The 26,720-nt window shown below is 37.7% G+C and overlaps 1 protein-coding gene across 8 annotated transcripts in view; it reads left to right on the forward strand.

Annotated features, from left to right (window-relative positions):
- CARPA (Carbonic anhydrase-related protein A) overlaps nt 1-26,720 on the forward strand; it is a 93,206-nt gene that overhangs the window by 26,281 nt on the left and 40,205 nt on the right. For all 8 annotated transcript variants that reach the window (XM_046624655.2, XM_046624653.2, XM_046624658.2 and 5 more), the window contains one exon: nt 15,867-15,914. In XM_046624655.2, coding sequence (XP_046480611.1) covers nt 15,867-15,914 — 48 coding nt within the window. The remainder of the gene's footprint in view (nt 1-15,866; nt 15,915-26,720) is intronic.

The raw sequence follows: 26,720 nt of genomic DNA on the forward strand, positions 1-26,720 counted from the left end.
CATATTATACATATGCACGCAATGTTCGATAACTTGTAAGTTTTTAAATCAACAGGTTAATCTCGACGAAGCGGATTGAATAAAAAAAAAAAAACAAAATTACCGAACGGAGTCTCAAGAAGCCGGAGAATTTTGGATCCTAATAATTTTCATAGAATATAAAATTCTCCCCTCCTTCCGTTCCCCCATTTTTTTTCTTTCCCTCGCATTCTTCACACTTTCAATTTCATCTCCAATTCTTCGCAGACCTGCGATTCATTGCAGAGGGTGTAAAATTTTCACTTTCGGGAAGTCGAAAATTAACCATCGTGACGACGATGACGACGCCTACGTTTCACCGGAATTTCATTGATATTATACGCACGATAATCGGGGACAAAAGGAAGTTCTTGAAATAAAAAGGCAACGGGCGTGACGATAAATTCGACGAAGCTTTATTTCTCTACAAAATCACCTCAGATGGATCGGGATACTTTTTATTTTTTCTTTCCACTCTGTTATTTCTCAGCTTCCGTTCTTCCTTTCAATTGTCCTTCCTCTTTTTTCTTTTACTTTGTCCTTTTACGTTCTCCTACATTCGCTCCGTTTTACTTAGTTCTTCACTGTTGTTACACTTGCGAGGGTTTTCGGTACGACTGTACATATACGTACGACCGCTACTTAATTTCACCAACCACCGATGTTACACTACTACTATTATCGCGGTAAACTAATTCCCCCTCTCGAAAAACCGGAAACCTTCGATCCCCGACGCTTGAATTTCGCGACAAAAAAATCTCGGCGCAGTAAAGTTGGAACGGAAAATGACAGGAAGCGAGAAGTCACGTGGATATTGTTGAAAAAGTTAGACGTTGCAATAAACGTAAATAATGGCTCTCGATATTCTTCATTCAAATTTTCTCAATCAGTTATTATTGTTGTTTACTTAAACACTTGTATTCATTTTTCGTCTCATACTCATAGGTTCAAAAATTTGTGCTTCAGATGACGGACAACTGCGAGGGTGTTTTATGTGTATATATAAGTTTATACATACCGCAGTGACCGTATAAATGAATTTATTTTATGTTTTCTTTTGCGGTCTCACGATTCACTTAGCAGATTAAAACATTCGGATGCTGCGCATGCGGCGACAGCGACTACGAGTCAGGAAGATTTCGTACTTTGGTATATTTGGGGAAGAGGGGAGGGGGTGATAGATAAGAAGACGAAGAAGAAAAAATCAAGGAGTGAAGGTAAACGAAACAGCAAACGGAGAGAAGTCGGTAACGAAAAAAAAATTTACAAAAAATGGGAATAGCTCACGAAAATTGAAATGTTTCTTGTTTTTTTCTTTCTTTTTTTTCCGTTCCGTTCTTATTCGTCTCACGATATTCTGCAAAAAAAAAAAAAAATACCGTCATTAATTTTAATTAATTTGATAAAATTAATACGATAGAAGATTAAAACACAAACAAAATTAATTCCTACACTATTGATCATCTCTTTTTCATTGTACGTGTTTGTGCATTTGTGGAATTTGCTTCATTTAAGACTCGTTTACGTTACAATACTCTGCGAAGAAAACGAAGAAAAAACAAAAGGTTTGGTACAGTTTTCCGATAACTATCATTGTCAACTACACAGCATACAGCGATGAAATCAAATCTATGAAAATTTAACGTTGACGTTTAACAAGTGATATATCGATGAGATAGCGGCGAGAGATTGAGAGATAAAAAAAATTCGTCAGATTAAATGACGTATATAAAAAAAAAACGGAAAAAGAAAAAGAAAAAGAGCGGAGAAGCGAGCTTTGATTACATGTTAATTAATTTCAAATTCGGGTTAACATTGCGCGTATTTGTGTTACACCGTATAAGCCCCCGCACGCACGTATAACGAAAGTTTTGCGAATGACCGACCTAATTACAAGTCTGGCCGTATATATAACGGTGGCGAACTGTGCCTATAACTAGGCACGACGACTAGGTGTTGCATTTACGTGACATATGTATACATACATGTGTATATTTATATATATATATATATATATATGTGTGTGTGTGTGTGTGTGTAATCCATAGGCGAGAGACTAGCTTGTGTTTGAGGCCAAAACATGCGAGGAACAACACCCTGAGCACCATTTGACAATTTAATAATATTCCATGCCCCCGGCTCCTCCTCGTGACGCTGCGACAACCCGCACGGGATATTATATCCCATCCTTACATCCTTCCACCCCTCCATCCCTCCGCCCCTCTTCCCTCCTTACACTATAACCGTATACGAAATATATAACGAAATACCACGGGACACGTAAGGGTGACTAATTAAATTCAGTGCCATTGCCGGGAATGCCTCACGTGCTGCGCTTTCACTGTCCTTTTATACGCCATTCCCTTGCATGATTAAGGCGAGATACCCAACCGCTGATTTGTCACTGAATCGTCGGCGATGCGGTCTGAGAAAGGTTTGAAAAAATCGTTTATATTATCTGGATTTTCAACTTCCTTAACGAATTTCTTTTTATTCGGATGGGGAGGGAATAGGCGATATAATCAGTCCCGAAGTTTAATGTTAAGTTTCTATTTGCAATTTCCATGGTTTTTAACGGCTTGTTCGATTTTACAATTCTTAAACCTTATACGTAACAATGATGTCACATTGGGGTCGCTGGAGACCCCGCGTCAAAAATCATTGCGGAGAAACGGAGATGTCGATTCAAATAGCTTGAAAATATTCTGGAATTCTCTATAACTATTATATTTAAACGCAAGTTGATTAATTTTAGCAAAATGATTCAAAGCATTTTTTAAGAGCTGTACGACGTCGGGAAAGTGTTATAGCAGAAAAATTCATATTTCCGTAAATATTACGGGTGAAGCTGTTCTTGTGGATCGGTTGATAATTTCTGTTTGGTTGTTGCTTCATTTTTACATTTTTTACATTTTTTTCTAGGATAGTTATGGTTGAAAAATTGTGGGTATTCTTTGGAAATTCTAGACTAAAGCTGGGGATAAAATTTCTTATGATAAAATAAAACTGAAAGAAACTGATACAATATAACAACCGTTGTCCTTCCTTGGAAAAATTATTCCGCAGTCCGTTTATAAATCATTCGTGAACGTGACAAATTCGAAAATTTTTTTTTCATCAACGTTTCTTGAACTTTCATCAATTGTACACACAAGACAAAATGCGAGAAGTATACACGCGCAATGGAACAAAATTTGAAAACTGGATTAATGATTTGCTTTATGTTTTTCTTTTTTTTTTTTAATTCCAATCTGCCTTTTAAAAAGAGTATTTCTGTTCCTGGCCAAAAGTTTTATTTCAATTTGTTTCAAAAAAAAAAAAAGAACGTTCCTTTCGATAAGTGAGCTTATAGGCAAAAAAAAAAATTATTAAAATAAAAAATTCCCTCTTAAAAGCGGAGTCCCATATTTGTCCGTTAAAACGAGAGTTTGATTGGGACTTAAAAAAAAAAAACGAAAACGACTAATTAATTACCTCCAAATTTTTAGCGTATATTTATTGTTATGTACAAGTTAGGTATTAGGAAAAAAAAAATTCTTAAAAATGCAATCATCTTTATGAAAAATTCGGCCTGAGCGTAACCACTGGTATCAAGAATTTATTCACTTCACTTTTGGTAGCCTGAAAAATAAAAAAAAAACAACAACAACATTTCAGTTCGTACGCATGTAGCTATCGTTCAATAAATTTTGGTTATTTTTATGTATTTTTTTTTTTTTCAACACCTAAATTGTCAATAAATATACCCGGATTCGTAAGTTATTGACCGCACAGTTTAATTTCATTTAAATCCCTAAGAAATTGTAGTCTCGGAAGCCAAATATGGGAACTCCACCCTTAAAATCTTGTCCGAAAATCCGAACAGTGACATGCGGCCTCTGTCTGTCATGTGCATGTCTGAAAAGTCCTGGGGCGGGGGTCGAAGGGTGTATCAGGTTGGGTTGCCGGGGTTGCCGGGGGTTCTCTTCCTGCGCGGGCCGAAAATTTAATATTGTGTAAAAGCTTTCCGCCGTTTTAGGAGTAGCCTTCTCTGCATGCACTGATGCCGCCGGCGAGGCGGGGGATCGAGGAGTCGGTTTTAACGCGAAGCAATTTAATATGCTGATGCGTCGCATAAATACTCAAACAGCACGTTTCTGGCCGACTTTGGTCGCTGCTGCTGCTGCTCCTGCAGGATACCGGGATCCAGATCCTCGGTCTGGCCACCGAAAACACCGGATTTCGCTTCGACTTTAATCCTTCACTCAGAAAAAAGATTTTTTCAGACGCGGATTTTTTTTTTTGTTCTAATCTTATGGCATGAAATGAAAATTTAACGGATTGGAATTAATTTTCATCGAATCAAACAGAGTTTTATCGTTTGATTCGAAGTCGTTGTTGAAAAATAATCGTATTCTTTTGTTATACGAACAAATTCGGAAGTTGGTGTTTTATACATTCGTGAAAATGTGGATAAAGTTGCGCAATGTTATAAAGAAATTGTCGAATCGAAAGATTTTAATTTTATTTCAGAGAGAAAAGAATTATTCCGAATGAAATTCTTTGTACGTATATTCTTATTTCATACATCGTCAAAGCAAAAACGTGGGATGATTAAAAAATAAAAGGATGTAACGGTGTCGAATTTTCGAATACGCGAAAATTTATTTTACGTACAGAATTCCGAGATGTAGAATGAAATGAAAATACGGAATCTTCCAAATGTTCTGTATATTTTAACATACCAACTATCTACAGTATACATACATCATATAATTCTAGAAATCATAAATTTGCAATTTACAAATTTCTCTACCGCAAACCTTCTATATTCCAAGTTCTTCTGAATTTTTATTAAATACATATATGATCAAAATAATATCGAGAATAGAAGATTGATAGAGTGAGTATAGAAAAAAGAATACACCGAAAATTATGTATTCAAACGTGACTCATGCCGCGGTTATATTATAATTATTCTCTCGAGGAAATTTATCCCTCTAGATGTTGCATGTGCGGCATGGTTGAAATTAGTTTTCAGGTGGTTCTGATAATTAGCCGCTCATTACGGATCGAGTAGCGGTAGAAGGAGGGAGGGGAATAGAAAGAGAGAGAGAGAGAGAGAGCACCTTCCGCACCCTGTAGCCGTACGCTTACCCAACCATCCCCTATTTCTCCCCGAGGTTACGAAGCAGCCCTGTTTCTCCTCCTCCTCCTTCTCGTTCTCCTTAAATTCTCCTTGTCGTCGCGTCGTTACGTGTGACATAGTTTCCTAAACATTCCAAAATAGTTTTGCCAACAATTTTCGGCCTGTATTTTCCCCTGGCATCGTAGCCACCCAACGGCAGAACAGACTGTTAAAATCGCGTTACAATAGGTGTATGTATAATATTGAAATCTGAATGTTTCTTTGTTTGTTCGTTTGTTCGTTCCATACGCCTTTCTATATACAAATCGTCCGATCGCAACGAAACGTTGGTGAATTGTTGTGCGCATACCCGCGACGCTTGCTGAATTAGTACAACCATTTTACAATAAGTGGCGAGCGAGTCGTTTCGACAAATATTAATATTTAAAAGTTAAAAAAATCACTATTACGGATTTCAACATAAATTTTTTTAATCTAATATTATTCAAATTATTCAAATGTTAATATTCGAAAGTTGAAAAACTTAGTTTTATGAATTTCAACATAGATTTTTCCGTACTAAAAAAAAAATCGCACGCCTCGAAAATTTGACAAAAACTTTTGTTTCGTGGTACAAAATATACCCACCAAAGGATTTGAAAATTCCCGAAAACACTCTTTTTTCGAAATTTCAAAGTTTTTGAGCAGAGGAAAAAATTTTTTTTTCAGCCAAACCCTTTCGCGTGAGTTATTTTTTAGTGAAAGATTACCAGAATCTCGGCGGAGAGGATATATATAATAATATATGTATATTATAATTCGTATAATTATTACACATAATATATGCACAAAACTCCATCGAAAAAGGTAGAGAGAAGATTCGTGCGAGCGTGTTAAAACCACATCATGCATCATATGTCGAGTGAAAAATATCTATCATTCATATTTCCTTTTCCAGTATGTTAAACGCGCAGCGTTGCGTTGTTACAACACGTACGGACATGAAATACGCCGGAGAGGAGGGGAAAAAAGGGCGAGTATAGTAAACAGAGGAAACATTTTTTTGACATAAAAAAATGTGGGGGCGGGTTTAACTAAAACAAAAATTGCGGAAAACAGATTTCCGTTTTTTTTTCCGATTTCGTTTTTGTTTCGCCTTTCTCTTCCACCTTTCGTTTTGTATCCACTGCGAATGGTTATACGCGTGCACCAAACGTTCGCTCTACCGCGAATTTATAGAAATTAAAAAAAAAAAAAAAAAAAAAATGCGACGTTCTGAAATAACCGCGGTTTTATCCGCTGTAGCCTGTATAATAACTCGCCACTCCGCACCGCTGCTGCTGCTTCACGGTTTTGCATTTTAAACCGCGTATTCCAAAGATTCCTAGCCTGACCTCAACTCCGTTTTTACACTCCACGTTTGGTCGGATGCGGGATATAATACACCGTTTACACGCATACTTATATGCACGTTACCATAAACTAGGCATGTAACTTTGTATATAATGTTTCAACGAAGGGGGATATCCGGTATTTAAGGAATTCCGATTTTTACTGCAATTTTTTTTTCATCCAACAGTTTTCTTTTTATTTTCACTCCTGAATATACGCGAATGTAAAATAATTTATTCAAGCGTCCGCAGAGTTTACAACTGCCTTTATGACGCAGGAAATTATATCGAAGGTTTTTCTTTTTCTTTTTTTTTCTTTTTCTTCCATTGAACCGTTTTCGGATGTAATTCTTGCTTTTGCAAATTATGAAACGTTATACCAATCGAAATGGGAAATTTTAATCAACAGTGCGGTAAATTTCTGCTTTCTCTCTGTTTTTTTATTTATTTTTTTTTTTTTGATCTACTCGACCGAGTTTTGTCGCAACGATTATTACGTGATCGAAGGATTGATTGTTATTGTGTTCAAAGAAGTTTGAGTTACAAGTTGGGATGATCTGCGATTAAATTTTATCGGCATGAAATGAATTATTCTTTCTCAACTTTCTTCTTCTTCTTCTTCTTCTTCTTCTTTACTGATCCGGAAAATCGTATTTCTCATGTTGATAATGAGTAATCAGTCCGAGTCTTGATTAGCTCGTTGATCAGGCGCGTGCAGAAAATCCCTTCCCAAGACTTTGGAGGCGGTAGGAAATAAAGAAGGAAAGGACTTAAGGACTTACGACGGATGGAAGGATGCATCCGCGCCGTGGAGAGATAAAAAGGTCTGCTCGGCCAAAATGAGATTGCGATCCAATTAAAAGTCCTGCGGAGTCCGGCGAATCCTGAATCCCAGGCTTCGAGCCTTGGAGAGCCGACTCAAAAATTCATTCCCTACCTTCTTGTCTACCTTCTTTACACTCTCCGAGTAAGAATATAAAAGGAACAAAAAAAGAAAAAAAAGAAATAAAAAAAAAAAAAACGCCCGACCACCGTGCCAATTTTATCTAACCACCTCGTCATTGGGTGTTGCTGTTGTTGTTGTTGTTGTTGTTGTTGTTGTGTCGTTGTTCTTGCCGCTGCTGATGAATTGCTCCGAGAGGGGTGATTAACCTTGACCTGACAAATTAATTGCCCGTTTTTGTTCAAATTCACGGAAGGAAATGAAAGGGAAGGGGATAAAGCAAGGGAATTATATTGTTGAAACAGATGAGAATAAAAAGATATTCATAAGAATTTTTACATCTTGATGCGGTTGAGGATGAATCGGCACGAATCAAAAGTTGTGAAAAGAAGATGGAAAAAAGTAAGTGTGCAACTTTTTTTACGCCTGTGATAGTGAAGACAAATGATACAATTCTGCCTAATACTAGACAGAAATAAAACTATTTTTGAGCAAATTCCAATAATTCAAGTTTAAGATATCGAGATTTTGGAAAAATATTTTACATAATGAGAAAGTTCAAAATGATGAAGAGAATTCCAAAGATCCTTTGAAATTTTAATTTATTTTTTTTATTTACAGTTTTGTCCAGAGTTACTAAAAACAGATTTGTCTAACAATAAGTACGTTAGTATAAATATTTGGTGATACTTCGTAGGCATCTGATTAACGAGTAAAATGAGCCAAAAAACATGAAAATCGGATCAAGAACACCAGAGACTAATTATTTTGAACACCGAAGTTCAACTTTTTTTTTCGAACTTTTGACATTTCAGCTCAAGTTATTCGAATTTGCTTAGATTCATTTGAATTGGATACAGAAGCGATGTTTTTTCTCGAAGTTCACCGTGACCAGCGCAAATAACATCGCGGGGGATGCTTGTGAACGATTTTTCCTCATTTTCAAACTTTCGATTTGAACGGTCTACAAACCAATTCGTCCCGACAGGGAAAATTCTTCTCAATTCTGCTTCCCTTCACATTTCTTCGTTATTTTTGATTCTTACGAGAACAATGGAAAATTATAAAATCTCCAGACACAAAGAGAAAGAACAACGCGATAAGGGATCAAAAAGGGATTCTTCATTCGGGGGTGAATTAGCCGCGTAGGAAGGAACTTGAGCGAGTAGTTTGAAATAAACAAAACTATAAAGCCGGTGGCTCGGATTACTGCCTCGGGAGGCGAGCAAACCCCCATACCGTCACCCCCCTTCATCCCCCTTCGACCCCTTTCTCCTCGCGAGCCCCGTGTGGTTGCTTTTTATTTACCCTATTCCCCTTGTTTACTTGAGGGTTCGCTCGACGCCCGGGAATCCCCGCCGCTGCAATACCTCGTTTTTCACCCCTCGGTAGCCTGCAGGAGAGAGAATTAGGGGATGATTGAGACCTCGAGAGGGAGAAAAAGACGAACACGTAGAGAGAGAGACAGAGAGAGTTAGAGATTGAAAGAGAAAGAGACGCGAAACGTGGAATAAGAAGGTAAAGAAGAACAGGAGAAAAAACGTGCTCTCTTATAATATATCGACAAAAAGGTTTCTCCCAGAAATTTGACTCCACGACAATTTTGCGGGGAATCAAAAACTTCCTCCCAAAGCAGGATCATGATCCTCTTCTATCTGTTCCGCGGATACAATTGTGAAAATGTGCTTAAAAAAAAAAAAAAAAAAAATGACATCACGAAGCTTGAAAGAACCAACGAAAACTTTGATTTCTAAAAATTCAAACGACTAACCCATTTTTTATTCGTCACTTTCTTTACAGTGAATTTAATAGGGATAAAGAAGATAAGGAGAAAAATTACGAAATCGATTGAAATTAATCGTTTGTTGATTTACATACGTCATTAAATTTACGGACAGTTTTTTTATTTATTTATTTTTTTTTTTCATTCGTCAGTTTGTTTCGTGATCAATCGTCTCTCAAATGTCAAAAAACGCGACAATCAAAGCACAGGTTTTGGCTGTTTGGAAGCGAATTTTGAGGCACCGAACCGGCTTGCATTAGCCGTAAGAGAAAAAAAGGTGACAGCGGTGGGACGAAAAGATCGGAGCGGCGGCGTGGATACGTTGAGGAACGTGCGTTTAAAATTAACGTGGGACCGAAAATAGGGTCACCGGCTTGGGTAAACGAGTTGTCACTCTGACGTGGCAGGGTCGCCAACGAGTGGCCAAATGTAATTTAAAGAAGAACCGGCGAGCTCTCGCTTTTTCTTTTCTACTACTTTATTCTCCCATTCCATCCCCACCAGGGCTGCCAACCACCTCGGAAAAGTTTCCACGGTCGGTTTACAATTCCGCCCGCATGTAGAGTCGCCGTCTTATTTGACTTCGGTGAACCACTTCTTCTTCTTCTTCTTCTTCTTCTTCTTCTTCTTCTTCTTCTTCTTCTTCTTCCTTGTTCTCTTTCTCTCTCTCTCTCTCTTCTCTAATTTTCCCTTATTCACTTCGACGTCGTTGCAGGATTCCGCCTCCCTCTTCTCCACGTTTCTCATCCAGAGAAAATCCCACTCTGTCTACAACTGCGCAGTGGTCAGGGGTAGTTCTTAATCCCTTCCACCCTTCTTTCGTCAAATCTCTGCTGCGAATTGCTCCGAGGGAAGCGAATGAGAAGAAACGGAGCAATATGACGGAACATGCAATATATTCGGGAGTAAATCGAACCTTTCTTACACCCTCTGCAGGTGTAAATTATCTTGAGGCTAGAAATGACGTTTGTACATTGTGCAGACCAGGGAGCCATTTTTGGTCAGACATAAAAGGCGGTTCCGTTGCTTCTGGTACTGGAAACCCATTCGATTGTTGATTTATTCACTGAAGCCATCTGTCAAGTAAATATCGGTGCAACTTTAGACCAATAAATTCTTTTCATAATTCTTTTTTACGACGGTCAAAGCCGATCAAATACTCTTATGAGATTCGTGATCAGGCCTTTATTTATACATGCAATGAGTGTGGCCACAAATTGGATCAATCGATGGTCAAATATAGTACAACTATCCTACGCAACACGATTGTTTCATCCATTTGAATTTTCAAGAGTGGGTTAGGAATTATTACGAACTGAGGGAAGAAGTTGAAAATATTGTTACGAATTTTTGTTTTCTGAGCTCCAGTCGCGTCATTGGAATATTGCAGAAAATAAGAAGGATAAGAAGAAGACGAAGAGAAGGAGGATATTTTTTCTTGGTAATGGTTCGAGGGAATAAATTTAAATTATAACGATCCAATGAAGAATTAACTGATTACGGGAACGCACGCGAGGGGTCGAAACTCCTCCTCTTCTCTCCCTCTTACATATATTCGGATGAAATGAAAAACACGCGAAAAGTGTATTTAAACCTGCAACCCTCGTGGCTCTGACTCAGGTGTATAATAACATCGTGCGGTACATTTTTAAAATTGAAATTTATCACTTTATTGCCAAAAAAAAATTTCACCCTGTCGTAGACACTGATTATCGTCGTTTCGTCGATTCAACATTTAACGAAAATGAAAATTCTGGTCTAACAATTGCGATCACTTAAGGGGTTGCATCATCCTGAGAGGCTGAAATGAGATTCGGTATTCATGAATATTTTTTAGCTTAACTAATGCATATTTTTCATTTCCATCTTTACACATTTTTAGTAGAGGTTTTCAGCTTCTTAGATGTATTTTTGTAATTTAACAATATTTATACACACCTCCGTGCGCATCAATTTTTTTTCCATCGCCAATCTACGGAATTCGTAACGGCCTCACGGTTCGCTCGAAACATAAAAGAATGAAAATATTTTGTTAACTTGGGTTAAATGCACAGCATTACAATCATAACAATTAGCTCCGATGGTTGTGTTTAATACGTATAATATTAATAAAATATTACTATAGCAATCATTGTAAATACAAGTAGCGATGTAAGCAGCTATTTCAACTACTTTCGTACATGATGTTGACATTTATTTTCCGTACGATTTTTCATATCGCACCGTTTATATGCTTTCGTTACAGTTTTTATTATATTGTCCTAAACACCGTTCGAGCAGATGCTCTGTGTCAGTGAGAGATTCGTAAAAAGGGCGAATTGCTTTTCTGTACATCTTTACGAAGCACAGATTCATGCTGATATTAGTGAAAGTTTGCATGTACTTCCGCTTTTCGCCAAGTCCGCCAACTCGTTTCACCGGGCAGACAAAATTCGCGTTCAGGTTGTTCGTTGGTCGAAGATTTAGGATAAAACGTCGACCAGATCGCGTTTTTCATATCTTCTACGGAATTACAATTGCTTCTTATCGAAAATCTACAGTAAACGCTCAATTCGTCTATTAACTTTCCTCTAAGTTTACCTCTACCGCCTATTTAGTGTATTATTATCTTTTTTCACCTTGCGGAGTCTTTTCCCCTTATTTTTTTTTAGTTCTAAATCGTTACCACACGGTTTGAAGTCTATTACTGCCCTGAAGGTTTTAAACAACCCGTCACCCACATAATTACAGTATTTAACACCTGCAGCGAGCGAGCGCCGCACAGTGCGGTAGAAAAAAAATTAACATCTTCGTTAATATTCTCATAGGCACAGACTTCGCATTCAGCAGAAAATTGTCCTCAGGGTTCAAACTTTGATAAAAAAAATGAAAAAAAAACATCGATTTCCAGAAATTTTCAGGGTGGTGTAACCCCTTAACGTTTTACCTTTATTTCTTTTTTTTTTTTCCAAAAATAAAAATTCGAATGTCCGCTCGAGCAAGTCTCACGGCAAAGTTTAACTTCCGTTCAAAGAAACTGACGATTAATCAACTTGATCGAGCTTTCATCCCCGATGATTTTTGATTTTTGGTTTTTGGAAGCATCGGTTGTGGCCTAAGGTTTTTTCGATTTTTCTTTTTATTTTCACGCATGTTTATCCGCGTATATCAGCGTATAATATATTCTAATGTAGTGTAAACAGAGAGTTTCGAGGGTGCTAGGAACTCGTTGTGCAGCACTTGACGACACTCGGCCACTTAAGCTTGCGTAGCCATGTCCGCGTTGCACGCGTGTAACACACGTGTTACGCGTGCTTAGGGCAGGTAGGCCGCACTCGAGGGTCGAGGGTAAGGTCGCGTTATACGCGGGCGTCGAGTGGGGCGGAAAACCGTTTCCTTTCACCTCGCCCATTTACCCGCGAACCCTGCTCCAAACGAATATATCCATATCCACTGCACCCTCCAATCACACATGATATAGTTATACTCATATTTCCATGCACGGTATTATTTACCATGTGTAATCATTTCTTCCGGAGATTTCTCTCACTCTATCTGTCTCTCTCTTTCTCAAGTTGACGATGACGTGAGATTTCTTCGGATCAATGATTAACGCAACTATGAAAATGGGAAACAAAATTTGGAAACAATCGAAACGTTGTGAAAAATGCAATTTTAACCAATTGTTGTTATGTTTTTTTATTTTATGTTTTTTTTTTCACCTTAATTAAGACGAACGATTACTGAATATGAGAAAAATGGGTCTAGAACAATTGAAGCGCTGTCAAGAAACTATTGTCACCATTTTTTACTGATATAGATAATTATTTATTCTGATTAAAACAATTGTGTGATGTAAAAAAAAAAAATTAAAACACTTTAAAAAATACATTTTCACCATTTTTCAAGTCGGTGATCATGTTATATAAGTTCAAAAAAATTTCACAACTTGAATTAACTGACACGATGTATTTAGAAAGAAAAAAAAAACTGTCTTCTCCTCTATCAAGTTTTTCACGATTTTCTAACTTTCCGAACCGTTAGAATAATTTAAAATATAAATTCAGGTTTTCGGCAGAGATGAACATTGTTGAATTCTGAAAATTATGTATGGACTTTATAAATTGCGCGTGATAAGATAATTCGTTTTCTTGCTACAGCAGAGTAAGAAAAGTCTAGTTTTTTCAATGATGTGTTTTTATTGTAGTACTATTTTATTTTTTCGTTTCATTCGCTTAAAAATCTATTAGAAATTGTATAATGGATGTGATTTTTTCATACTTGAAATAAACTCATATCGAATGTGTATGATTTCTATAGGTACATACATGATCAATTTATTTCTGTAAATATATATATTATACATGGAAATCAATTAATCGAGTTATGTATAACTTATTAAATTAAATATACACGTGTAATTACCGGTTTTTGAAGATTTGAAAAATATTCGAGAAAATTTCAAAATGTACGAAATCTTGAAACAAAAATAATAAAAAAAAAAAGCGCGCCAACTACGGCACTTAGCCAGAAATTATCACCTCGTGTGGCGTGATTGGTAACCGTATACGTATCTCTTTCTCTCTCTCTCTCCCCGCGTTCTCGTTTTTTCGTCTCTCTCAATAGGTCAGGTATTGCGCGGTTGTACAACGGCGGTAATTTTCACAAAACGTACGTAAATTTATTCAGCGAACGAGGGCAGAGCTTTCCGCTATCCGCATGCCGCAGGGACGGGCCGCACCGCAACCTCCGCTTCCTTTATAAAACGTTTTATTTTTTCCACCTCAAATTTCTCCTCCTCATTAACGAACGAGAAAACAGAACGAAAGAAAAAACAATTTTTTTATTACTTACGTTATCTCATCAAAAACCCTGCGGCGGCGTTATTGTTCTTTAGCCAGGCTTGAAACTTGTCGAGAGCTTTTTCACAGGATAGCAAAAAAAAGGATTTTGGTGGAGATACCGAGAAATGAGAAAAAATATTTTCACAATATCGATTTTTATAAATGTGAAATTATATTTTATACAATTTTTCAAGTATGGAAAGTCCGCAAAATCGAAAAGTCAGGACGTAGAAAGACCAAAATAAAAAATTGTCAGAATGAATGTAAGAATATATCCGAATTTCAACCATTTTATATTCTGGTTTTCTATAATTCATCTTTCTGCATATTGACTTTTCTACACTTGGACTTTTCGACATTGAAAAAATTCTGTTGCATATATTTTCGCGTCTTTGAAAATTCGACACTGTGACTCTTTTACTAACCAACTGATCCTTCTATATATTTACCCCCACTTACAAAATGAAATATATCATCATATATCAATATATCAATTTTTTCCTCTTTCTCTCTCTCTCTCTCTTTCTCTCCCCCCCCCCCCCCTCCCTCTCCCTCTCGATCTTCCACCCACCCCTTTCTCCGCTCTATGCGTTCGCATAATGCGGCCCTGTTCAGCCGGCTTCTTATTCCTCGTTCTCGTTCCCATTCTCATTTTCTTACCGCAGGTTTTCTCCTCCTCGTCTTCTCGGCAGCCAGTGGTCGTAACAGATTGAAGGCCATAAAAATATTGTAATTTTCCAGCGAGACCAAGAGCAGCCTGCTTTCTCTCCCTCTCTCTCTCTTTCTCTCTTTCTTTTTCAGCCCCTCTTTTTTCCTCCAACCATCCCCCTCGACGATAGGGCTGGCTGAATTATGTATCGCAGTTGAATTATTAAAAGCTGTTTATTTATCGCCTTAACTCTCATTATGCTATCCCTCCCCTCCTTTTCCTCGCCCTGTTTTCCTCCTCATTCCCATAGCTCCGGAGGTATTTCGCCTCTTCTTCTTTATCGTTTCAACCATTTTTCCCTCAGCTGTATTCTTGTAAAATTGTATTATCGCGCAGCCAGCGAGACGGCCGGTTTTATATCTAGGTATAGGGTGAAAAAGAAATTGATAATTCAGCTTAAATCGCATGTTTTTCCTGCAGCTCCGGCTGCTGCTGCTCTTCTTGAGCCAAGATGAAAACTTAAATTATGCGCCCATGGTGCTTCATAGGTACACGCTCCTATCGGTTCAAACTGCGAATCTTATTCCCATCCACTTTTTTCGCCGCACCATTTTCGCTTTTCGTTTTATACCCTCATATCGATTGCAGATTTTCTTTTTTCTTTTTCTCAACTATTAAAACGGTGTGCAAAAAATCACGCTAATACAACCAGAAAAAATGTCTTTTATAGTTTCAATATATGAACGTGTTGGAATGTTGTCCCAGCTCGAAACAAAAATTTATCGGATTGAAAGAAAATTTTCTTGCTTATGCCAAGTATAATAATTTAGATTCATATTCAAACGAAATTTTCTTGTTTTTCAATTCCTTCGGTATATCGTCAGTTGTGCAGTATGTAAAAAAAAGTAAAAATTTCACATCGTGAGTTGAAGAAAAAAAAATGTCACAATACTTTGATTAGTTTTGAGTGACCCGTATAGTGTTAAATAAATTATTTTAACCGCAGCAAACCGTAATATCTACTATTGTTCGAAATATAAAGCAATGGTATATACATGAATATAAAGAACAAATTTTCTAACTACATTTATGAAATTTTTACAATTTCACGCGACATTCACTAATGAGAATCACATATTTATCTGATTTCAGAGTCCCAAGCCAGCTGGGAAGAATGGTGGACCTACGACGGAATATCAGGTATGTCATGGTAGAACAATAAAAAAAAAACAAAAAAAAAACCGGAACGGAAACGCGAACAATATCATTAAAAAGAAAAAAAAAAAAAAAAATGCGAGCAACCCAAATAAAAAGCAACAACTGAAATTGAAAGAAAGAATTTTTCAACCCTGCAAAGGGTGGCTGTATATGTATACACGTGTATACATGTATACATGATACATATACACAAAGTACTATTACATTACCACGCGCGTTTATTACATTGCCGAATGAGGAAAAAGTGAAAAGAATAGAAAGGGGGAGGAGAGGGGCAACATTTTTCCGTCGAAAATTTCTTAATTTTCTTAATTTAAACTTACGATCCTCCCCCACATCGTCCTACTCGTATATTGTACATATATAATATATACATATACATATACATACACATGTACCGGAGAATTTTTTAATCTCCGTCATGTACAAATGTTCCTTTCTCTCTCTCGGTGTTTTCTTCTCTTTTGTTTCTACCTTCTTCTTCTTCTTCTTCTTCTTCTTCTTTTTTCCGCTTCTTCCTTCCTTCCGTATACATGTATACCTATATGTATATACACATTCGCATGTACGTATAGATATATTTTGACCATCTTACCCGATCGTCCCCTCCTCTCCGCGGCTCCCTCATTTTTCTCCCTTGGTTTATTAAAACTGGGAGGAGGGTGGGGTGTGGAACCCTGCCTCGTCAGGCGCGAAACGCGTTCCTTCGGGAAGAAGTAGGCAGCGGATCGTCGGGGGTGAATTTTGAGTTAGGGGGTGTAACGGCTGGCGCCGCCTGCACTCGTTCTCTTCCGCCGGCGCGGATTATACATGATATGCGGCGTGTATGTGCAATATACATGCACGTACCTACCTACCTACGTACCTACTATACGTACCTCGTAACCTTAAAAAGCAGAAGTTGTGTCGGCCGGCTGGTCGCTGTGTATACATATATACATATGTATATATATAAATATATATATATATATATATCAGCTCCGCAGTCAGTTTCGGTTCACCCAGGCCAAACTCCCTGCCCTGCCACCCTCCGCCCTCCTGACTACGTCGTAAAAAATACCTACACGGAAGGTTGCGGAAAACTACCGCCGCTCTCCCGCCTTTTTCACCCCGAGCCCGATCGCCGCGGATCGGTCGTAACTTATTATGCGTTCAACGTTATGTCTTTCCTGCTTGTATTCGTATGGGGCATTCCACGACGAATCGACCAGTGTCTGATCCTTGACCTCGTGGATTTTGACAGTGATTTTTATATTGTTAACGCAACTTTAAAAAGTACTGGATTTTTTTTTTCCACAATTTTCTTGAGTTTACTTCTTGTTTCACTTAGGATTTTAGAAACGTCAACGCGTCTTTGGACGTGATTTAGAAATCGATAAGGAAATCAAAAATCTTGTTTCAGTCATCGAAATTTTTAAGCTCAGACCCAGAGTGGGCCGGCGTTCGCTTCAACTCTTTTTTTTTCAGCTTTTTAAGGAAAAACAATTGAAAACAACACGCAAATAGAAATGACTTCAAACCTTGGGCTAAGTATGAATATGTTTGAACGGCAACCTAAGTAATCTGATTTTTTTTTTTTCATTATTTCTACATTCAAAAGCTCAAAAAAAGTAGAAGCGAATGCTAGCTGATTCTGGGTACAGGTTTAAAATTTTGATAACTGCCACAAGATTTTTGAGAATTTTTTTTGATATTTTTGAATTAAGTCCAAAGACGTGTTGGTTTTCGGTAAAACAAAGTTACTTGAAAAAGTTGGAAAAATATTTTCGTACTCTTTTGAGCTGGAACAACGATATAAAAAATTGGGTAACAAATCCAAAAGGTCGAGGGTCAGATCCTGGTCGATTTCGCGTGAAATGCCCCGTAAACTCAAGCAAATGCAATACACATGTATACGTGCGTACGCGTACATGTTCGTATGTTTGTGCAACGTTATTATGCTACTCGATTCTTCTTATGGTCCAAAACACGTTACAATCTCACGTGTCATTGATTTTTTCCTTCTACTTTCTCACTGCCATTGTAGTTTTATATGCCACAAAGTTTTACCTCGCCATTGCAACTGATCGGCCCCTCAGTTTTTTTTTTTTTTTTTTTATTTATTATTTTTTCCATAAGACACATATGTATAAAGCAATTGTATTATTGTACAAGTATCATTATGTTACAGGCATTTAGGAGAAGGGGAAAAAATGGCGAAGAATTGTGTGTCGAAGAAATAATTAATGCATGTACCTACATGTATAGTGTGTGTCAGAAGCGAGGGCAAACAAAATTCACTGGGTATATAAATCCCGGTTTGCGCATTCTTTTCTTCTTCAAATTTTGATTTTTTTTTTTTTTCTTTTTCTCTTTTTTTTGTGAGCAGCGAGGGCGTAAGGGTGTCTCATTAATCTCGTATCATCTGGTAAAACACTGATAACGAGTAAGCGAGCGCACGAGCACAAAATCCAGCTACACTGGGCATCCGATCCCGAGCGAGCTTTAGATTTTATGATTTTGACAATTCGACGATTGCTCTTCATGTGTGTTGTTATACACAACCTGTAGGAAAATATTGTTTAGAAAAATTTATATAGAAAAATATTCTGTAGAAAAATATTTTGTAGGACAATCTTCCCGCAGAACAATTCTCGTGTATAATAAATCATGCAGAATTATTCTGATGCGAATCTCGAATTCCTTTGTGGAAAAAAAATTTCTGTAGAAACGAGTCTATTATACAGAAAATATTATTCTCTAGAACATTTGCTTTGTGGAACTGATTTCCGTAGAATCGAACCGGATGTATCTTGAAATATGTAACATATGTCTACATATTCACACACACGCGCAAAGTTATATGTAGATAATCGTATTCATTGCGAGTTACTGAAAGGTCTGCAGAGCCAGGAAGCAGATTGATATATTCGCGTTGCCTTATGCAACGGGGTCGCGCGTGAGCTGAAAGTGATTCGTCGTCACGCGTCATACGGACGAGTTTTTTTTTTTTTTTTTTTGCTATTTTTAAAAACTTTTTTTACATGCATACATTCGTATAATCGTAAGAAAATTGCTGTGATACGGGATTTTTTTGCGAAATGAAGCAAACGTACGAAAACAATCCTTGATGAAAGAAAAAATTGAAACAAAAATTTGACTTTGGGAATATTTATTTATCGTAATTAATCGCTAACCATTTTTGATCTTTGATTTTTCACTTCCTCGTTGAAACTGGAACGACGAAGACTTTTTGGTTTAATTTTCTTTTCTTTGTTAATTGAACAGCAGTACCGGTAATGTGATTTTTTCGTCGTTAGTATTTTTGCTGTTTCTCGTTTGACGTTGCTTGCAATGTCGGATGCCCTCTAGGCTGGAGATCAGAGGTTACACCGCCTCTAGCTTTCATGGCATAAAAGTGCACAGTTAGAGAAACCGAGGGCTGCACGGTTCGACGCATTTGCATGTTTATATTCGGCCTGGCCTCGTCGGCTGCCTTTATATTACCTTACGTAGGTACATATTAAGCCTTACCGTACAGAGCCACTTGACTTCTTGACTTTCCTCGAACCACGAAGTCTCGCGAATTATTATACGTGCCATGAACGAGGCGCACGCATCGTCGCTACAACTATAATAATATGACTGTTGTTATTAGTTCATGCGGGGATTGGCTGAATTTAATCCATCGGAAAACAGACTTTCGAGATTTTCAGAGGGTGGGCAAAAGAATATTAAGAGAAACGGAAGAAATGAGTTTCCAATATTTTCTAATAAACAGATTTGAAAATATTACATGCCCGGTTTGCGAGAAATATAAGAAACAAGCGGCTTTAGGCTGGCCGTGACCTCCGAGTTCGAAGAAAAAAAACCTAAATATCAAATTCGAATTTCGAACTACAAATTTAGATTCGTCATTAACGATTTAAAAGCCCTCACGTACCATATTACATGAAAGTATGATGATTTTTTCTATATTCAATTACTATTACGGATCCATCTTTACAAATTTTGCAAGTCTGAACTTGGAATTGCCATCGGTGACCCAAAAAACCTCCACCTACTAATTTATGCCAAAATTCGAATAATTTCAGATTTATTTTCCACCACATTGAATTTCGCAAATGTGATCTTAGATTCGTGATCGGCCGTTTATCAAACTTTCGAGTACGAACTTTTCATCAAAATTCAAATGTTTTTAGCTTTATCAGTATATTGAATATGTCGAATTTAAATTTCTCAAATCTAACTTTAGATTCGTGATTAGCGACCCAAAAAATTTGACTGTACCAATTTTTATCCGAATTCATTCATCTGTTCTCTAGAATTCATTATTTTTCTTTTATTTTTTGGAATTTTGTTATGTAAATAATTTGAATAGTATTGAACAGGTCAAAGCCAAAATCCAATCAGTTCCAAGTTTAAAAAATTCGCGACGGCTGAGGCTGAAATTATTGAAGTTCGAAGACTCGCTCTCAAGATATCGTCGGACAAAAAAATTAATCAAACACATGCGTACATACATACCTATATGCACATACATAATTGCCAACTGATCACTTTGGTTGTGACATCTGGTGGCCGAAAAAGAAACCAGTTTTAGTCAGAATTTAAGTAAATTATTAAAGCACAAAAGTCATTTAAATAAAATGGAAAGGTAGATAAAATTTCTTCTCAATACCATGAAAGTTAAACAAGTGAGCACTGATTGTAAATAAACTGATGAACATTTCGGTGCACGTAATATTCAGCCATGCTTTTCCAGCTCCACCACTATGACCATTCCCAATCCTGGCTGCTTGCCACGATGACCAATGACTAACCGTCATGAATTTGAGCTGAAAAATTTTTACAGTCGATCGTGTCGAGCAAAACTCCCAGCGAGAACTGTCAAAATTTTTGAGGTTACGTTGACGACGGTTGGTTGCCCTGGTAAACAGCCGCTCTCGGATTGTAGCGCGTGCGCATTAAATTTTAGCAGACGACGGACCGCGCAGTCGTTAGGAATTCACTTTGTATACAAGTAAAGGGGGATAGAAAGAAAAAAGGATGGTAAAATAAATGAAATAGACGAAATAGAGAATAATTGAACCGTCAGACCGTAGTTGCGGTACTTTTAGAAAATTGCGGTGCGAACTAGCCCCAGTTAGGAGAAAACGGAGTGGAGGGAGGCTGCGGCAACCGTTGCGCGGGTACCTACAACAACTTCATGGTTGTAAATTTGTTAATTAACTAAGATAATTGCTCGTGTTGCTCGTAATACACCCAATCCCGGACAGTATAAACACGCTGTTACAACCGACGCGACGCGACTCGACGGGCTGAGAGAAAGGTTTGCCGGTTTTAGCCGCAGCAACGGTTACGAACTGACTTCGAGTCCGATCAAAGGATGAACGAAGCTTGTCTACATTTCGGTAAATTTTGTTTGACTTTTTTTTTTAAATAAGGGTGGTGGTAAAAATATCGAAAGTTCAGAAAATGCAAGAGTGGGAATATGGAATTTTGAAAGAACCCGAAATTGTTAAAAATTTATAGGTGTATTTTGATGTGCAGAAAATTTAGAAATGGAAAAGCTGAAAGCTGAAATATTCGTCGGAATTTAATGAATAAGAGTATAGCAGAATTCTTTTCTATAACGTCTCAATTTTCTGCATTCCAAAAAGTCTGTAAAGCAAATGTTTCGCATGCACGCAAATTCGATAACGTGACACTTATATTTCCCGTATTTTACTATACATTATGATACCCAGCTTTTATTTATTCGTCTTTATTTCTAGTTGCTTATAATACTCATCTGTATGCTATTATAAACATTGGGTGTGAAGCTGAGGAAATGAATTATTCACAACATCTTATTCAAAGGTTGATGAATAAAAAATTAATTCAAGGTGCACGTACCTAATAGGTATTATAATAATAGTAATATAATATACATTTTCACAACTAGTTTAATGTACAGAAAGATAGAAGAATACGAAGCAAAGAACTATACATTATTTCTTTCAAAATATTACTTTTTCACTGCACTGTAATACAGATATCGAAGGATTTCAGTAAACAAGAATTGAAAATGACATGACATTGAAATTCAAGTCGATAGCACATCTTTCTTCTTGACTATTTAAAAAAAAAAAAGAAACAAATTATTTTTTAAAATCGAAAACTCTCAGACTATTTTAAATACATACAAAATTTAAAAACAAAAATATCGACTTTCGGTATCATTATAAAAATGTCGAAAGGAAGCATTTTTCGGTACGTTGGCTTCCCGCACACTCGATGCATTTTGGTGTCCGGCTACAGTAATTTTTGGTAAGCCCATACCTTTGACGTTTTGTGCATTGTGGGATTTCCCTCATGACTCGGGGTAAATCGATCACTACCACGGTGTGCTTAAGTAGTTTGATATTATAAATTTCTTTGTTGTTTTCTCGGGGTTCTAGATCCATGCAGATCATAGGTTATTTTTTTTTTTTTTTCCTTTGCTTGGATCTTGACCTGTTCCCCGTTCATGGCTTTTAGCGTGCAGTCCTCTTTAGCTATTTGATCTAGTAGTTCTGTTACACCCGTTACATTAATCGGGGATGGTTTTGGCTCGTTTTCGTTCTGCCAATCGGTTTCTATGTCGTCTACATGGGGTGGATTTTGAAAGTAAGCTATTATTTGTTTCGACAGTAGTATTACTCAGCCATAGTAGTCGCGTTCACCCTTGGTTGTTCGAGATTTCCGTTGTCATCCTTTGGGCTTCCGAGTCGCTTCTTGGTGTTAGTCACCTTTTGGGACTCACTGTTGTTATTCCATTGTGTAGGCGGTGCTGCGGTGTTCGCAACATTGTTGTTGTTGAACTGGCTCGTTGAATATTTCTCGCCTTGTCTCTCATCTTCTGCTTGCGTTGTTGTTAAGTGTATTGTTTTTAGTGGGTTTTGCGATCGCAGCTAGGGAATGTTTGCATCGCGAATGGTAGTTTTCTGGCCATCGTCACCAGCGCGTGATCTTGTCTCGTTAATGTTTGGTTTTATTTGGTTATTAGTCCCGTTGTAACTGCTTGGTCCTACTTAGCCACCGCATACGGATGTCGCCGTGAAGTCACTTACCGTGTAAAAAGTGACCGGCATAAAACGGGCGTAAGCACGTCCGACTACGACGAGTGTCAACAAGGAATCGCTGTGATATTTGACATTGAAAAATTGCATGATTTTGGAGAGATTTCTTTCGTTTATTTGGAACCAATCTGGAGAATGTCCCGGTCGAATTTCGACGAATTCCAAAATAACGACGAGCACGATTTTTATGTTCAGACGCGCTTATACCCCGTCGCGATATATCGTGACTTCTGCTTTCACCCTCCCTCCCCGCCTCCCCATAATTCGCCAGGGGTCGAATTCGGGCAATGCGATATTCGCGGTCGGATTTGGGGGTGTTAAAGGGTACGTGGAATCGGAGCTTCAGCCGGTGGTGCAGTAGGCGGATTTGTCCGGCGGTCACTGCAGTATACGATCGGCACGCGGGGATGTCCAGGTGTCGATTTTGGGGGTAAGAACGGCGAGGAAGGGGAAGGAAATTCGCAGCATATCGATGCCGATGTGGTGTACCCCTAAACTTGCGGACGGGAATTCCCGTCCAACGTGTTTGCGGGGCGGATTCCGGGGAACGGAAGGGGGAGATTCGTTCGCATCCCTGGATATACATGTAGAGGGGGATGAAAAGACGAAGAGAGGGGGAAAGAGAGAAAGACAGAGAGAGAGAGAGAGAGAGAGAGAGAACATATTCCATGCATACATGCATACCAAAACGAGGAGGAGGTAGAAGGAGAGACGGTGACCACCGTTCAACACCTGCCATCCACCCTGTCGCGTAACTACGTTACATGCATACGTAGGTGTACGTATAGACACACAGATGGATACATGGCGTCACGCGAAGGCTGATACGGAATATAAACGATGGTCGGTTTTCTTTCTATCTTTCTCACCTCCAAACATTATAATAATTTTGAAATAGCCACGAGCGAATAAATTTTTCGAAGCATTATTATACGTACCCAATCACTGTATGATGGAAAGAAATTTCGCTATCTAGACTTTTTCTTCCGTTTAGATTTGTATGAATACGAATTTGTCTTTTCTGAGAACTATTAAAATTAAATGGAAACGGAGGAAGGATACAAAATGGACGTATCGCAGAATATTAAAACATTGTCCGTCTCATAATATAAATGCGTTTTGAAGAATTTCCGTTTGACAGAAATTTTTTTTCTTCCGTCTCACATGTTTCTTTTGTGACCGGTTTAGTTTGATTATTGTTTGTTCACGGAAGAATCAAATCACCACAATAATTTAACACTCGTTTTGAGACAAGGTTCTTAAATATGATTCGCCTGAAATGAACGATGAGTTTTTCTCTCTTGGTTATGCTCTCGTGTTGAGAGGGAATCAGCTGCTGGATGAAAAAGGTGCCATTTACGTTTCGTTGATCTTGATAATTCGCGCTGCGGGCGGCTCTGCGTGTCCGGCGGTGACTGGATATGGTATAAACTGCTACGTTGTTCGTACTTTTTCTAAAAGTACGGAGTTTAATAAAATTGACTGACAAAATTTACGCACGATTGCTCTGGCTGCGATAGCTGAATTATTGTCTCTGGCTAAATGAATGAAATTTCTTCTAATAATTGTGTTTATTTTCACACTTTCAACCTGTTATTTACAGTGTGGATTCATGGAGAGGTTTCAAAAGAAAAAAGTATAATTCACCAATGCCAAATAGGGCGCCAGTGGATATAATAAAAAATTGGTACGGAGACAGTTTAATAGGTTTGCAAGTCTGGTTTATTCACGTTGAAGGTAATTAATTAGGTTAATTCGCAATGTAAATTAAACACAATGATGAGGTTTATTCAAATCCAACTGAATCAAAGTTACAATTATTGAATATTATTGTGAAAATGGTATTATTCGATAAGGAGACAAGTACGAAATTTCATCAGGCTTATTTTAGAGGACTTGCCTTGATTTAGGATATTTTACGAACTGCTCTGATCGAAGGTTTTCGAAGGACCGCTATAATCAGATGACGCTTTCGAACTGCCCTGATTCTAATCAACGGAACGCTTTTAAGAAATTCGTTCGTCAGCGTGTTGTTTTCTAACGTGCTTTCTAATTGGTTCCTTCCATTTTTATGGAAGTTGAACCAATACGGAAGATTCTCACATATGTAGAGATAATATTCTGGGCCTTCTTATTCACCCTGAACTACCCCTGTCCTCTGGGACTAGCGTGTTAGGTTCGTTGCATCCACCTTTCCCACGGGTGCGGGTAAGAATTTTGGTACCTGCCTTGTATACATTTATATTAAATCTGGACATACTTCCAGAGTGTGTAGGAGCTGCCTAGGCAAGCATGTTGAAATCAGAAACTCATCATAACTATTCAGTCGTAGACAACGGTACAAGCTTCTTGTGAGAAGTTAAGAACAATAAAAACGATGGTAAAACATGTTACAATTAGCAGTGGTGACTCCAAGTTGCTATGGGAAAATCGCAGCGCCAAGCAATTTGTCATCGTGCCTTGGAAAATGTGACGTTATTTTTGCAAGTTTTACCAGTAAATTTTGGCAGAATTGTACAGCATTAATTCAAAGAGATTTTACAGCGTCTGCTAGTTGCATCAATTTACTGAATCCATTTTTTACTAACCGTATGTATGGTATACATATGGGGAATGGACGGCAGATATTATATTTACATTGAATGTGACAATTAGTATTACGTATTTACACTTCTTCGTCTATCTAAGCTTAACCTTAACCTAGCTTCGATCTAACCTATCTTACAAGGAAAGTATCCCAGGTCGATCTCTCCGATTTCATTTCTTTTGTAAAAATATGTTATAGTAGACCAAAAACTGAGCGACAGGTATTTTTTACCTACCATTAAACACTTTAAAGGGGTGAAACAACCCTCGAAAGTAAGGTAAGCATGTCAAGGAGCGATTTGGCGGGTTTTTTTATTTTTTTTTTTTTTTTATTCTTATTGAGAAAATTACATTTTTCATTTCTCGTTATGAGAAAACTTTTCCAGTTGGATCGGTTGAAAAATATTATGTTCTTGCGGGTGAAACCGCTAAATCGCCCCTTGACATGCCTCACTTCGGAGGGTAGTTTTACCCCCTTAAAGTGTTTAATGGCAGATAAAAAAAAAAAATTCATGTCACTTGGTTTTCAGTCTACTGTAACATATTACAAAAGAAATCAAATCGGAAATATCGACCTGGAATACCTTGCTTGTTACTCTTAGCTGTACGCTCGGTAGTCCGGACGAATTCCAGTTACATATTCATGTTATAAACGCGGTTCGTTATACACTACCTGATGATAATTTGCAGCGCTAGCGAGAATCTACGTATCTGTGTGTAGCCATATATAATAATGAGCGCAGGCGAAGTTAACCCTGCCAAACTCAAATCTCGTGAAAAATCAATGGTCAGCATGGAATTTAAACTACGAAGCTCGGTGAGTATCGAATTTAGTCGAAAATTTTCGTCGATGAATTTACTATTCCTGCTGGGAATCTTTTTAATACAATTTCTCGACTTGTGTTGTATTCCGATACAGTTAGCCCAAGATGTATCACATCCACTCTACACTCCTGTTCGTTACGGGGAACTTACATCAGTATTTTGATGGAAGAAATATTAATTCGCTAGTACGTTATTCCTATTTCTTTAGTAGCCTTCACTAATTTCATTTTTACTACTTGCGGATTATAACCAGCGATGCGCATTTATTACTTTTTGCTCTGGTGAACTAATAAAA

This window comes from Neodiprion pinetum, chromosome 4 (genome assembly GCF_021155775.2).
Source record: "Neodiprion pinetum isolate iyNeoPine1 chromosome 4, iyNeoPine1.2, whole genome shotgun sequence".
Classification (NCBI taxonomy): Eukaryota; Metazoa; Arthropoda; class Insecta; order Hymenoptera; family Diprionidae; genus Neodiprion; species Neodiprion pinetum.